Source organism: Lactuca serriola, chromosome 9 (assembly GCF_051521515.1).
Source record: "Lactuca serriola cultivar US96UC23 chromosome 9, Lser_US96UC23_V15, whole genome shotgun sequence".
Taxonomy (NCBI): domain Eukaryota; kingdom Viridiplantae; phylum Streptophyta; class Magnoliopsida; order Asterales; family Asteraceae; genus Lactuca; species Lactuca serriola.
The window spans coordinates 213,404,280-213,417,768 of NC_136416.1; the positions used below are offsets into that span (position 1 = coordinate 213,404,280).

General features: G+C 35.9%; 1 protein-coding gene across 1 annotated transcript; it reads left to right on the forward strand.

Moving 5' to 3' along the window:
* Window positions 1-684: 684 nt before the first annotated feature.
* LOC145076529 (uncharacterized) lies at window positions 685-1,849 on the forward strand. Its single transcript, XM_079022367.1, has 4 exons — window positions 685-1,123; window positions 1,279-1,443; window positions 1,558-1,652; window positions 1,700-1,849. The coding sequence occupies exons 1-4, from the start codon at window positions 685-687 to the stop codon at window positions 1,847-1,849; spliced, it is 849 nt and encodes a 282-aa protein (XP_078878493.1).
* The last annotated feature ends 11,640 nt before the right edge of the window (window positions 1,850-13,489 follow it).

Below are 13,489 nucleotides of genomic sequence, written 5' to 3' on the forward strand. Positions count from 1 at the left end.
GGTTGCCCTATCCTACCCGTTCGGCTAACGACCCTCCACCGATCAAGCAAGCGGTGGGTGTGAGTGTACACCCGTTAAGCGCCATTTTATAGGCCGCAACCTTATACCCACCTTATAGATCGGCTTCGTGAATGAGGCCTACTAACGGTAAGACTAGCATTTTAGTTATATATATATATATATATATATATATATATATATATATATATATATATTATTGAAAGACGAAACCGTTCCTTGTACGAAGCCACCCGAACCATGTTTAACTTCGCTTCTCTTCCACTGTATTTCTGGGCTGATGCGATTTCTGCTGCTCGCTATACTCAGAACCGAACTTTCCTCAATAAGCGATTTTGTATCACTCCTTATGAAATTCTAAATAATCGCAAGACCAACGTCATGTTTTTCCATGTTTTCGGTTCCAGGTGCTTCATCTTTAACTCTAGCGATAACCGAAACAAGTTTGATGTAAAAGCTAACGAAGGGATTTTCCTTGGCTACTCTCTCACCTCCAAGGCATATAGGGTTCTGAATAAACATTCAAAGAAAGTCGAGGAAACCTGTTATGTCACATTTGATGATAGTTACATGAAGAAAATTCCATCCAGCGAAGGATCAATGGAAAAAATCTTTCCAAAAACAGGTCAAGTCTCGGTTCCAGTATCCAGTCTGTTTGAATAGTACATGTTGCTCTTTGATGAACCGGAGAACGCCATTTTCTCTGAAGCGAAAGCAGTTGATAATAAGGTTGACAACTTGAAGAAGATAATCGACGAAGCTGCAAAAGCCATGGAAAGTGAACCTCAAGGTCCAAGCGAACCTACACATGAACACCCCACATTCCAGGGGGATGGTTCGTCTACACCAAAGAGAACTGATTTGCCTTTCCAGGGGCAGAACCCATCACCAACTATTAACACTAGAAGTCCAATCAAGGGGGAGAATTTTGAACAAGAAATTGAACTTGTTTCATCATTCGAGGGGGAGAATCATAATACAAATGACGAAGATGTTCAATCAGAATATGAAGAAGAAATAAATGTTGAATTGGATCCTACTTATGATCCAGACTACCCTCCTCTCACAAAATGGACAAGAGATCATCTGAAAACTCAAATTATTAGTGAATCATCTGAGGGAGTTCTTACATGCTCTCAACTGAAAGCGAAGCAAACTGCTTTATTCTCTCAAATGGAATTCTGCATGTTTAATTAGTTTGTCTCCAAGATCAAACCAAAAATAGTTAACACCACACTTGATCACTTGGACTGGGTACAGGCTATGAAGACGAACTCAATGAGTTTGAGCGAAAACGAGTGTGGAGACTAATTCCAACAACAAAGTATGCATCTGTGGTTGGATTAAAATGGGTATTCCGGAACAAGATGGATAAAGAAAGGAATGTGATACGCACCAAAGCAAGGCTTGTGGTGAAGGGATATTGTCAGGAAGAAGGAATAGATTATGAAGAAACCTTTGCTCCAGTAGAAAGGTTAGAATCAGTATGGATCTTTCTGGCATACGCTGCTCACAAAATTTTTGAAGTTTTTCAAATAGACGTCAAGTGTGCGTTCTCAAATGGGGAATTGGAAGAGACCGTGTACGTTGAGCAACCACCGGGATTTGTGAACGAGAAGTATCCTGATTTTGAAGTGAGCCTCATATGGTGGCTGTTAAAAATATCTTTAGATATTTGAAGCGAACCTCGTCTCTCGGTCTTCGGTACCCTGTGAAATCAGGCTTCTTTGTTCAAGCCTTCTCTGATGCTGATCTTGGAAGATGTGGTCTGGATCGTAAGAGCACAACTGGCGGGTGTCAATTCCTTGATGGAAAACTAGTCAGCTGGTAGTCCAAGAAACAAACATGTGTTTCCTTATCTATGGCCGGATATGAATACATCGCCATAGCATCTTGCATTTCACATGTCATATGGGTACAAAGTCAACTTAGGGATTATGGCCTGAACATGAAGAAGATTCCCCTTTATTGTGACTTGGAAAGCGCTATTCGAATATGTCACAACCCAGTGCAACACTAAAAAACGAAACATATAGCACTGAGGTACCACTTTATCAAGGATCACATAGAAGATGGTAACATTGAAATCCACTTTGTTCGATCTGCTAATCAATTAGCCGACATCTTCACGAAAGCTCTTCCAGAAGCAAGCTTTATTAAAATACTCCAAGGCTTGGGAATGATGGAGGCTGAATCAATACCGAAACCATCTTCGCCTCATTAAGTACAACCTTCGCTTTTGCGTCTTAAATTTTCAACAAGAAAAATTTACCGAGCGTTCGGTATAGTTTGGTGCCCGAAAAAATCGGAAACGAAAAAAACCAAAATATATCGAGCTTTCGCTTTTGCGTCTTTTGTATATTTTTTCTGTTTTTATTTCTTTTTCAGAAAATTTCTAACTACAAAAATATTTTTTTTTGTTTTTATTTCTTTTTTAAAAAAAATTCAATATACAAAAACATTTTCATTTATTCTTTTTATTCTAACACATTGGTAGCTAATCTCAACAATGTATCATGGGGAAGGTAAATGCTTTTACTCTGTTCACTAGCTAAGTGTCCCTAGAAGCATGTTGTTGTATGTTGTCCAAAGCCTCAACGACTCTATAGTGAAGCCTTACTGATTCGATATATACCAATCGTTTCTTCCTAATCCGGCTGCTAAATTAACTTAAGTCATGAGCTACCTTACTCTTCTCATATTGAGTTAAGAGTTACCTGCTAGGTCACTTTCGCATAGCAGAGGTACATTCGGTTATTTAACCACCTCAACTCTTTTCTTTTATCCATCATGTTTCATTTCATATTTGTAACCCTTGAGACTCTCAGCATTTACCACTGACATTTACGGTTACACAACATCTGTGTTCATGATCACAGTTTTGTTTCACCGCGTACTATGTGAAACCCAAAATCCAATACCTTACCTGAATTGACGGTGAACAATCTAATGTTCTAGCATTCACCGATTATTAATATAATGACCTCTTTCATTTGTTACTTTTGAGAAATCTCTTTTTAATTTTTGCGTGATCTTTATGAAAGTGTCTAACACCAAGACCTTTCTACCCTAAAGATCCAGATTGTTTTTGTTTTTGAGATTTCCTCTTTATCACCATGTCATTGAAAATTGATACTACCTACTTGTTCTTAGGCTACACTGGCCTCACAAGTACTTCATCCAACTTTTGGTCTTATATCAAGTTCCATAGTTTGGTTGAAGTGAAAGCCACCCTTATAGCCTATACTTTCAAAAGATACCTTTCATTTCTTCTTAACAAGCATTTGATCGTACTTCAACGGGAAACCACAAAGACACTTCTAAGTCTCTCTTGACTTTGAAGGAAGAGATTTGTGCCCGGGATCATCCGTTTTATGTCTCTTATGACATCACTTACATCCCTAATACACTATTTGCTTTATTTCTTTTTCATTGGCACACTCTTGCACGAAGATCTTTATGATCCTCCAAAAGTCTAGTTCGAGGTTCTAGTGGTTATTTTTAGTCATGTTATTTCGCCTCTTCGTCATTGGTGGTCTTATATGTTAAAAAGTAAAAGGAGCTTGGTTTATTTATTTGAACTAAGAAAGGAAACAGACTTCGTTTCTTTGGACGTTGAAACATCTCGATAATGTTAAGAGGCGCCGAATGGATTAGATTCAAATAAAGGCGCGTGAGAGATGGAACGTCACCTATTGTCATGGCGACTGACATGCTTTTTGGGGGGTTTACAATTGTCAAATCACGCCCAATTAGGCGTCGTTTCCGAAATCTCAGCTTAGTGATCATGATTGATTTTCTCTTTCATGGATATTTTATAAAAGGATTATTTATTAGTCTTTTCTACTTTACCATTCACAACCTCTGTCACGAATTCAAACGGCAAAAACTCTCTCTACTGCTCATTTTCCTCTTCAAGCATCAACAATGGCAGACTCATCTTCTATTCAAGAACATACCGCTCAATCATCATTCCTCACAATCAAGTCTAACCAAAACCTAATCATCGACTTGACGCCGTTCAAGTATGATTCTTTTATGCTGCAGGTGGTTGAGTGTCTCAAGTACTCGCCATTGGTACATGCTCTTTCTACAATCAAATGTGTACTGATGACTCTTCTCTCTCAAGTTTATTCTTCTGCGAAGTATCTCAAGGCAGAGGAACACATTACGTTCGAGATATTTGATAAGAAGTCTTCGGTCTCAAAAGTTAGGTTTTGCACTTTTTTAAGGCTTCTTTGTGGTGACTCAATGGTGAACCCAGAATCAATTACGACTGCACAACTTTTCGAGATGTTTTACAACACGGGGTACAATGATGTTCTCTCCACCATTACCAAGGTAAAGAAATCTTGCCTTCCTCCATAATGGAATGGATTGTTTACCCTTCTCTTTAAGGGTTTTTCTGAGCGAATGGTTGGGTATGATGGTGCTAGCAAATGGTTTGTGACCATTCTCTATGGTATGTACCATGGTATAAATCTCGACTATGGGTCTGTTCTATGGGCTCAATTGGTTCAAAGTTTGAATTCTTCATCTCACCACACTGAGATTTCATGTGGGAGGTTCTTGATCATAGTGACACAAAGGGCTTGTTGGGCAATTGTGTTTTTATGTAATATTTTATGAGTTTACGGTCAGGTTTACGGCCAAGTGGGTGTTTACGGTCGTAAATAGGTTTACGGCCGTAAACCCTGCTTACGACCCGGCCGTAAACCCATTTACAGCCCATGTTTCTCATGTATATATATAGGGGTGAGGGTGTGAGGAATAGATTGATGAACACTAGTGGAGAGCTTAAGTGTGTGCATTAGAAGGTGATCTAGAGAGAGAGAGAGAAAAGAGAGTGTGTATTAGTGTGTGTGAATCTTGTATCCGGATCTTCATTCATATCAATACATACAAGATTCATCACCTTCTTCATCTCCTTCTCTTCTATTTGATCTGACATCATCCGTTTGATTGGGATTCCACACCATCAAACGGATCTGATTGATACACAGGCAAATTAGGGACGTACAATTGGTATCAGAGCTTGGATTGTATCAGTCAATTTTGTCAGATATGGAGCCGATTTCATCTTATTTTGGAAAGATTCTTGCGTTTTTGGATAGATCTCTGAAAATTAGGGGGGGGTTGTTCTTCGCATTTTTCATAAAAACGAGTCTTTGGTCGAGTTTTGGAGCAAAAATGGTGAAACATGCCGTTTTTTTTGCGATCTGTAGCTGTGTTTACTGTCCTTGAAGAGTTTACGGTCCTTGAAGAGTTTACGACCCGGAGTTTACGGCCGTAAACGTGTTTACGGTCGCTGGAGTTTACTGTCGGGGGCTTGCGGCTCGGAGTATACAGCTCGGCGGTTTGTGGCGGCGGTTGCGGCTCGGGTCGGCGGTTTACGGCTGGGATCGTCTGCGCCTCGGCTCGGAATTTGGCTCGGTGATCGGCTTGAAGGACGGCTCGGCTCAGCAGCAGCAAGCTTCACATCAACGCTTCAATAAAAAGGGAAACGGAATTGGGGGGTGTCGGGGATCGAACCCGGGAGTTGAGCAACCAAGAGCCTTACCAACTGAGCTGACTTACCACACGATACTCCCTTTCGAAATTTAATTCATAAAGTGTCCTTTTCGGATCCTACTTTCACATTTTTATCAAATTCAGCCCAAAATGAATTTTCTTTTAATTTTCAAGTCCTTTTTCAACCAAAAATTATAGTTTTTTAAATTTTGACTTTTATTTTTGACTTTTTACTTAAAAATTTTACTTTGACTCTAAAGTTTGACCTTTGACTTTAAACTTTGACTTTCTCGTTTGACTTTTAAAATTTCAAATTTAGCTTTTCGGTCTGACTTTTCAAGTTTGACTTTTTAAATTTGACTTTTGAGGTTGACTTTTGAGTTTTTAGTCAAAGGGCATTTAAAAAAAAACAATGAGTTCTTCAAACGTTTCGGTCAATAAAGTTTCATGTTCTCAATCTTGTGAAACTACGATTAAATTTCTTCGGGACCAAATTGATTTATTAAAAAGAGAAGTTGAGGACCTGAGATATGAAGGATATCAACTTAGGAAAGGACCGAAACCCCTGAAGGCTAAATTAGAAACAAACATAAAGGATTTTAGAAGAATTCAGTCAGAATACAGTGAAAAATGTGAACTGTATGATTATGTTAAGAGACAAAATGATAAGTTAATTACCGAGCTTGATACATTAAAAAGACAATTTGAAACCGCAAATTTTGATTTTAGAAAATTTGATGGATCAAGCGAGGTAGTTGCCAACATGATTGATCACTGCATGCGGTTCTAACGAAATTAGTCAAAGGGTTTAGGATATGATAGTGTACCTCCTCCTTATAATCATACATATCAGTATCAACCCCTATCCAAGGATGAGATTGCCAACGAACCATTTATGGTTTATAGCAAGCCTTCTGGTTTCGTTTCAGGCGGATTTATTAATGTTGAAAGTACTAACATTTCTAAATGTTGCATAAAGTTTTGCTTGTTGATGAAAGACTGGGAAGTGATATTATCAAGTGATAACATGCAATCTGAGTCTGCGTAACGTACCCAAAGTTAAAGGGTCTATGCTCTGGGGGTGATGCGTCGGTAGGCACGAAAGACTCTAAATGGACATGACTAGGCAGAGTTGAACTTAGGAAATTTATAGACTTGACAAATCTTGACCTAGTTAGATCTGTTTAGCCTGACAATACGACGCTTGGATAGGTTGATCAGGGAGATATATATGGGAATCTACTCGTCACATTAAATGAACCCGTATCTGGAACCGTAGAATAACTTTTCCTTGATGTGCGGATTATGTCCTTAATTCCGGTATTGATGGCGCGACTCGTAAATTCCGTTGAATTAGGTCTGTAGAAAATTGTTTTCTCTCTCTATCTGTCTGTTAGTCATATGTTGCCTCGTTTACATGATTGTAAGAGATCCGACCTGGGCTGCAACATATGCAAATCCATTTCTCTGCATATTATATCAATGAAATTATTCTTATCTGTTAGCCATATGCTGTCTCCTTTGTGTGATTAACAATCCGACCTGGTACACAGCATATGCAACCTTCTACTTCTCAATCCCTCTAAAAAAACTATAATTGATAATAATCTAAATCTATCTTCTCTCTTAATGATTGTCTACTCAACCGATGTAAGGAGTACTCTGGAAGTCCTTGATTACTGGGGCATATCAGGAAACGGGAAACATCTTCCAGTACAATTAAAATTGAACACTTAAAGATTGTCTATAGATCTTGCTGTTCAATTTAGGTGGACAACAATATCCCTGGTCATCGTCAGCTAAATGTTCCTTAAGAAATATTTTCTAGGAACTTAGGATCATTTTGTATTATAACTAATAGTATGTCCTAATTTTGTCACAATTTTTCGTGTTTAAGTGGACAACAATACCAGCGATCGACCAGACAAAGACGTGAAGATAGAAGGTACCGACAAGTGGATTAAGGCTGTCTAAAAACTTTGATCCCAAATCATTCTTAAAGTTAGATATCATTTTATTTTTGTTAAATTTGTTCATAGTTTTCTTTTAATTTTAATATTAGGAGAGAATTAAAAATTTTAAAATCCAAAAAAAAATAGTGTTATTTCTATTTTATTTCTTTTTCAGAAAATATATATATTAAAAAAAACACGATGAGTTCTTCAAACGTTCCAGTCAATAAAATTTCATGTTTTCAATCTTATGAAACTACGATTAAATTTCTTCGGGACCAAATTGATTTATTAAAAAGAGAAGTTGAGGACCTGAGATATGAATGATATCAACTTAGGAAAGGTCAGAAACCCCTGAAGGTTGAATTAGAAACAAAAATAAAGGATTTTAGAAGAATTCAGTCAGAATACAATGAAAAATGTGAACTGTATGATTATGTTAATAGACAAAATGATGAGTTACTTACCGAGCTTGATACATTAAAAAAGACAATTTGAAACCACAAATTTTGAGTTTAGAAAATTTGATGGATCAAGCGAGGTAGTTGCTAACATGATTGATCACTACATGCAGTTTAAATGAAATCAGTCAAAGGGTTTAGGATATGATAGTGTACCTCCTCCTTATAATCATACATATCAGTATCAACCCCTATCCAAGAATGAGATTGCCAACAAACCATTTATGGTTTATGGCAAGCCGTCTGGTTTCGCTTCAGGCGGATTTATTAATGTTGAAAGTAGTAACATTTCTACTTCCCCTGCAGATCAATCCTTAGATCAGTCAAAGCACAAAGTTGAAGGATCTGTTTCTGATAACAAAACTGAGCCTGAACCTGATGTTTCTGTTTCTAATGAACAACCTTCTGTTTCTGATGTTAAAGTTGATGATACATCTTGTGATGCCTTTGATGCTTTTGCATCGGATCATGTTGTGTTAAATTTTTTTGACATATTTGATTATTTGTTTGAAAATACTGATGTTCCTGTTTCTAGCACATCTACTTCATATGCAGGTAAAGTAGCAGAAGATGAGAACAAGGAGAACACCACTGAACAAACCAACATCTCCTTGAGCTCTGAATCTGTTGCTTCGAACTCAACTGCTTCTGATCAACCCGCTGTTGAGAAATACAGGCCACCAATTCCAGTGAAATAGAGTGCCTCCTGCAATTTTGCTTGTGGGAACAATAAGAAACAAGTCAAAGACACGCCACCAGGGGCAGGAAGAAACAATTTCCCAGTGAAGAAATTTTCACTGTGGAACACCTGGTCACATTGCCCGAAACTGTCCAAATCGCTCATACGTTCCCTATTACGCACAAGGATGGCAAAACACGCCAAGAGGGAGATACTTCAAAAGAAACCCCTCAAGGTCACGTTCAGACCATGATGACTGGAACGCGCAGAAGGCCAAGAATCAAACTCAAAAAGGCCAAGAATCCGAATCCTAAGGGCAAGAAGGGAATGTCAGCCAAGAAGTCCAATCCAAGAGATGCTCCCATGAAGCCAAAATCAAAGTCATCTCAACGGCCGACATCAAGTTCCAAAGCAAGTACTGAGCCACCCATCAGATCGAAAAAGAAATGGGTTAAACCCAACTACAAATGGGTTCCAAAGGCTCACTCTCCCAAATCAAATAATGACTCTAATATTTCTTCATCTTCTGTTTGTGATAAACAAGATATATCATGGGAGAGAGTACCGTGCAAGGATGACAAAGGTCGACTCGGTTTCAAAATGGATTGGGTTCCAAAGATCGACTGATTCTGCTCTGTGTCGGAGTAACTATAGAGGCATATCATCAGACTTCGGTTTGTTGGTAGTGGCTGTTCCTGGCACATGATAGGAGACATATCTCAACTGTACAACACTCAAAACATTGTTTGGGAGAATGTGTCCTTTGTGGGAAAGGAAGAAAGGAAGAGATCACAAACGGGGTTAGTGCTTAATGACATGAAGAATTTTTGGATTTGTTCTGAGTTTACGCATGCTGTTCTCAGACCTTCTGGATGCAAATTCAATCGGTGACTTACGGTTTAAGTTTTATTCTCTATACTCTTGAGTTTTTCTTAAGCTGATTTGCTTTAAAGACTAATTTATGTTTTACGATCGTTTAAATTTGCACATTTACTTTCATTTCTCTCATATGCACAAATTTAGGGGGAGAAATAAAAACAAAACAAAAATTAGAAAATTTTTAAAAAATCCAAAAACATTAAAAATTCAAAAAAAATCAAAAAGAAATGTTGCATAAAGTTTTTCTTGTTAATGAAGGACTGGGAAGTGATATTATCAAGTGATAACAGGCAATCTGAGTCTGCGTAACGTACCCAAAGTTGAAGGATCTATGCTCTGGGGTTGATGCGTCGGTAGGCACAAAAGATTCTAAATGGACATGACTAGGCAAAGTTGAACTTAGGAAATTTATAGACTTGACAAATCTTTACCTAGTTAGATTCGTTTAGCCTGACAATACGACGATTGGATAGGTTGAGCAGGGAGATATATATGGGAATCTACTTGTCACATTAAATGAATCCGTATCTGGAACCGTGGATTAACGTTTCCTCGATGTGCGGATTCTGTCCTTAATTCCGGTATTGATGGGGCGACTGGTAAATTCTGATGAATTAGGTCTATAGAAAATTGTTTTCTCTCTCTATCTGTCTGTTAGTCATATGTTGCCTCCTTTACGTGATTGGAAGAGATCCGTCCTGGACTGCAACATATGCAAATCCATTTCTCTACATATTATATCTATGAAAATTTTCTTAGCTGTTAGCCATATGATGTCTCCTTTGTGTGATTAACAATCCGACCTGGTACACAACATATGCAACCTTCTACTTCTCAATCCCTCTAAAAAAACTATAATTGATAATAATCTAAATCTATTTTCTCGCTTAATGATTGTCTGCTCACCCGATGTAAGGAGTACTCTGGAAGTACTTGATTACTGGGGCATATCAGGAAGCGGGAAACATGTTCCAATACAATTAAAATTGAACACTTAAAGATTGTCTATAGATCTCGCTGCTCAATTTAGGTGGACAACAATATCTCTGGTCGTCGTCTGCTGAATGGTCCTTAAGAAACATTTTCTAGGAACTTAGGATCATTTTGTCTTATAACTAATAGTATGTCCTAATTTTGTCACAATTTTTCATGTTTAAGTGGACAACAATACCGGTGATTGACCAGACAAAGACGTGAAGATAGAAGGTACCGATAAGTGGATTAAGGTTGTCTAAACAACTTTGATCCGAAATCATTCTTAAAGTTAGATATCATTTTATTTTTGTTAAATTTTTTCAAAGTTTCTTCTAATTTAAATATTAGGGGAGAATTAAAAATTTTAAAAACCAAACAAAAATCAGAAAATAAAAAAAAATAGTGTTATTTCTGTTTTATTTCTTTTTCAGAAAATATAAAAAAAATCCAAAAAATATTGTGTGCTAAAATTTTCTTTTACTTTTGTTTTGTCTTGAATAGTGAATTCAGATGAAGATGAAACTCATGGAGTTTGTGTCGAAGATTTCTGAGCCAAGGCTTCATCCGTGATCATCGAAGAATTCTCATTCGAAGGAGCAAGAAATGAAGATTATTCTTTCGACATTCATTCCTTCAACCCCAGAAGAAAGGTCAAGCTGACTTGAAGATTATGTGATAGATTGCATTAAAGCCTCCTCATTCAGCTGCTATCTTGAACATGTTTAAGTGATCCAGAAGATTTGTTCTCTCTGATGTTCTCTCTTAAGATTCTCAAGCTGAAAGCGTTATTTTCAAGAATCAGTACATCAAGCCTCCTCACCCGACATGCGTTCAAAGCCAAATTCTGAAAAAAGCCTAACCGCTCAATATGAAGTCATTCATTGAAGATTCATCAAGTTCATCTTGAAGCTGTGAAGAATTTGAAGATTAATGCTAAAGCCAAGCTCTCGATGAAGATTGACAAGAAAAGTCAGCTACTTTTTAGGGGGAGCTTGTTGGGTCAATTAAGAAAAGAAAGCTATAAACCAAGGAAAGATTGTTGAGTCAAAAATATGGTTTATACTTTGCTTTTATGGGAAATTGTGTTTTTCTGTAATATTTTCTGAGTTTACAGCCAGGTGGGTGTTTACGGCCGTAAACCCTGTTTACGGCCCATATTTCTCATGTATATATAGGGGTGAGGGGTGTGAGGAATAGATTGATGAACACTTGTGGAGAGCTTAAGTGTGTGCATTTGAAGGTGTTCTAGAGAGAGAGAAAAGAGAGGGTGTGTTAGTGTGTGTGAATCTTGTATCCGGATCTTCATGCATATCAATACATACAAGATTCATCATCCTATTCTTCTCCTTCTCTTCTATTTGATCTGACATCATCCGTTTGATTGGTATTCCGCACCATGAAACATATCTGATTGATACACAGGCAAATTAGGGACTTACATGTAATTAGAATGAGAAATTTAAAATGAAGAATCAATAAGTTGACAAGTAGCAAGCATTATTTAGGAGATATAATATGGTGACACATGACAAAAGGAAAATAAAATATGCATTAATTAGGATGCCTAATATCGTGACACATGTCAAAAGGAGAATAAAACTATTCTTTTATTAGAATAAGGATTTAATAAATCTAGATATCTAGTTGAAATGCTTATAGATAATTATACTAAAGTTCTTAATTCACATAAATATATACTAAATGAATTTTTAATGTGATTAAATATATGGAACTTAAAGACGAAATACTATTTGGTCTAAAATGTTGGCACATCATTTTTGATTAAATATTTCAACAAGATTTATAAGTTTTTATGTTGTATTAAACTGTGAATGGTAATTTTAGACTGTGAATAATAGTCCGAAATTGTTTTATTCAACTGTGAATGAAAGTCATGAAATGTAAGTTTTAAGTGGATAATATTTATGTCACTGTATAATTTTTATATATTAAATTATGAATTTACAGTATTAGGTTGTGAATTTTGTCTATTAAACTGTAAATTGATTGTGTTAAGTTGTGAATTGATTGTATTAAGTTGTGATTTTTTTTTATGAATTATGTGTTTGTTTTTGAAATATGAGATGAAAGAAGCATTATATACAAATCCGCTTATATACAAATCCGCTTTTTTGCAATTGTGATTAAAGTATGTAAAATTTAAATGGTAAATATTGTATAAATTAAACTTTGAAAAAAAACACTATCATATGGATCCGGAGGTATTAAATATGAATTGATTGTACTAAGTTGTGAATTGACTGTGCTAAGCTGTCAATTGGTTGTATTATGTTGTAAATTTAGTATATTAAACTATGAATTTATTATATTAAGTTGTGAATTTTGTGTATTAAATTGTCAATTGATTTTATTAAGCTATAAATGAATTATATTAAGTTGTAAATTTTTTTTATGAATTTAATATGAGATAAAAAGAAATTTTATATAGATATATGATTTTATCGAATTTTGAATAATATATGTAAACTCTAAACTGTGAATATTGTTTAAATTAAACGTTGACCAAAACACCAGGTTTCGGATCTCAAGGTATTAATGTAAGTTTTAAGTTGATAACATGATTCTGAATGTATATTTTTTTGTTTTAAACTGTAAATTTATTATGTTAATCCATGAGTTATCTCTATTAAAGTATGAATTAATTGTATTAAGTTGTGAGTTAATTGTATTAAGCTGTGATTTTTTTTTGTGGATTTTGTTTTAAAGTATTAACGATTTATGTATCAATATCTGTATTAATTTTCTTAGGAATATATTTATTATTTGAGTTGTACGAATTAGTAAAATGTATTAGTTTTTATGATTACTTTGCATTAAATTTTGTATGAATGAATTAATATCTTTATTAAACTGTGAATATAATATTTAAGCTTTGGATGCATGATTTTATTTGCAGTTTTTATTTAGAAGGATTGATAGTTACAAAAATGGCACATAATGTTGATGGTGGTGTGTTGTAGTTGGTAGTGGTGGGTGTTTGGTTGTTGGTGGTG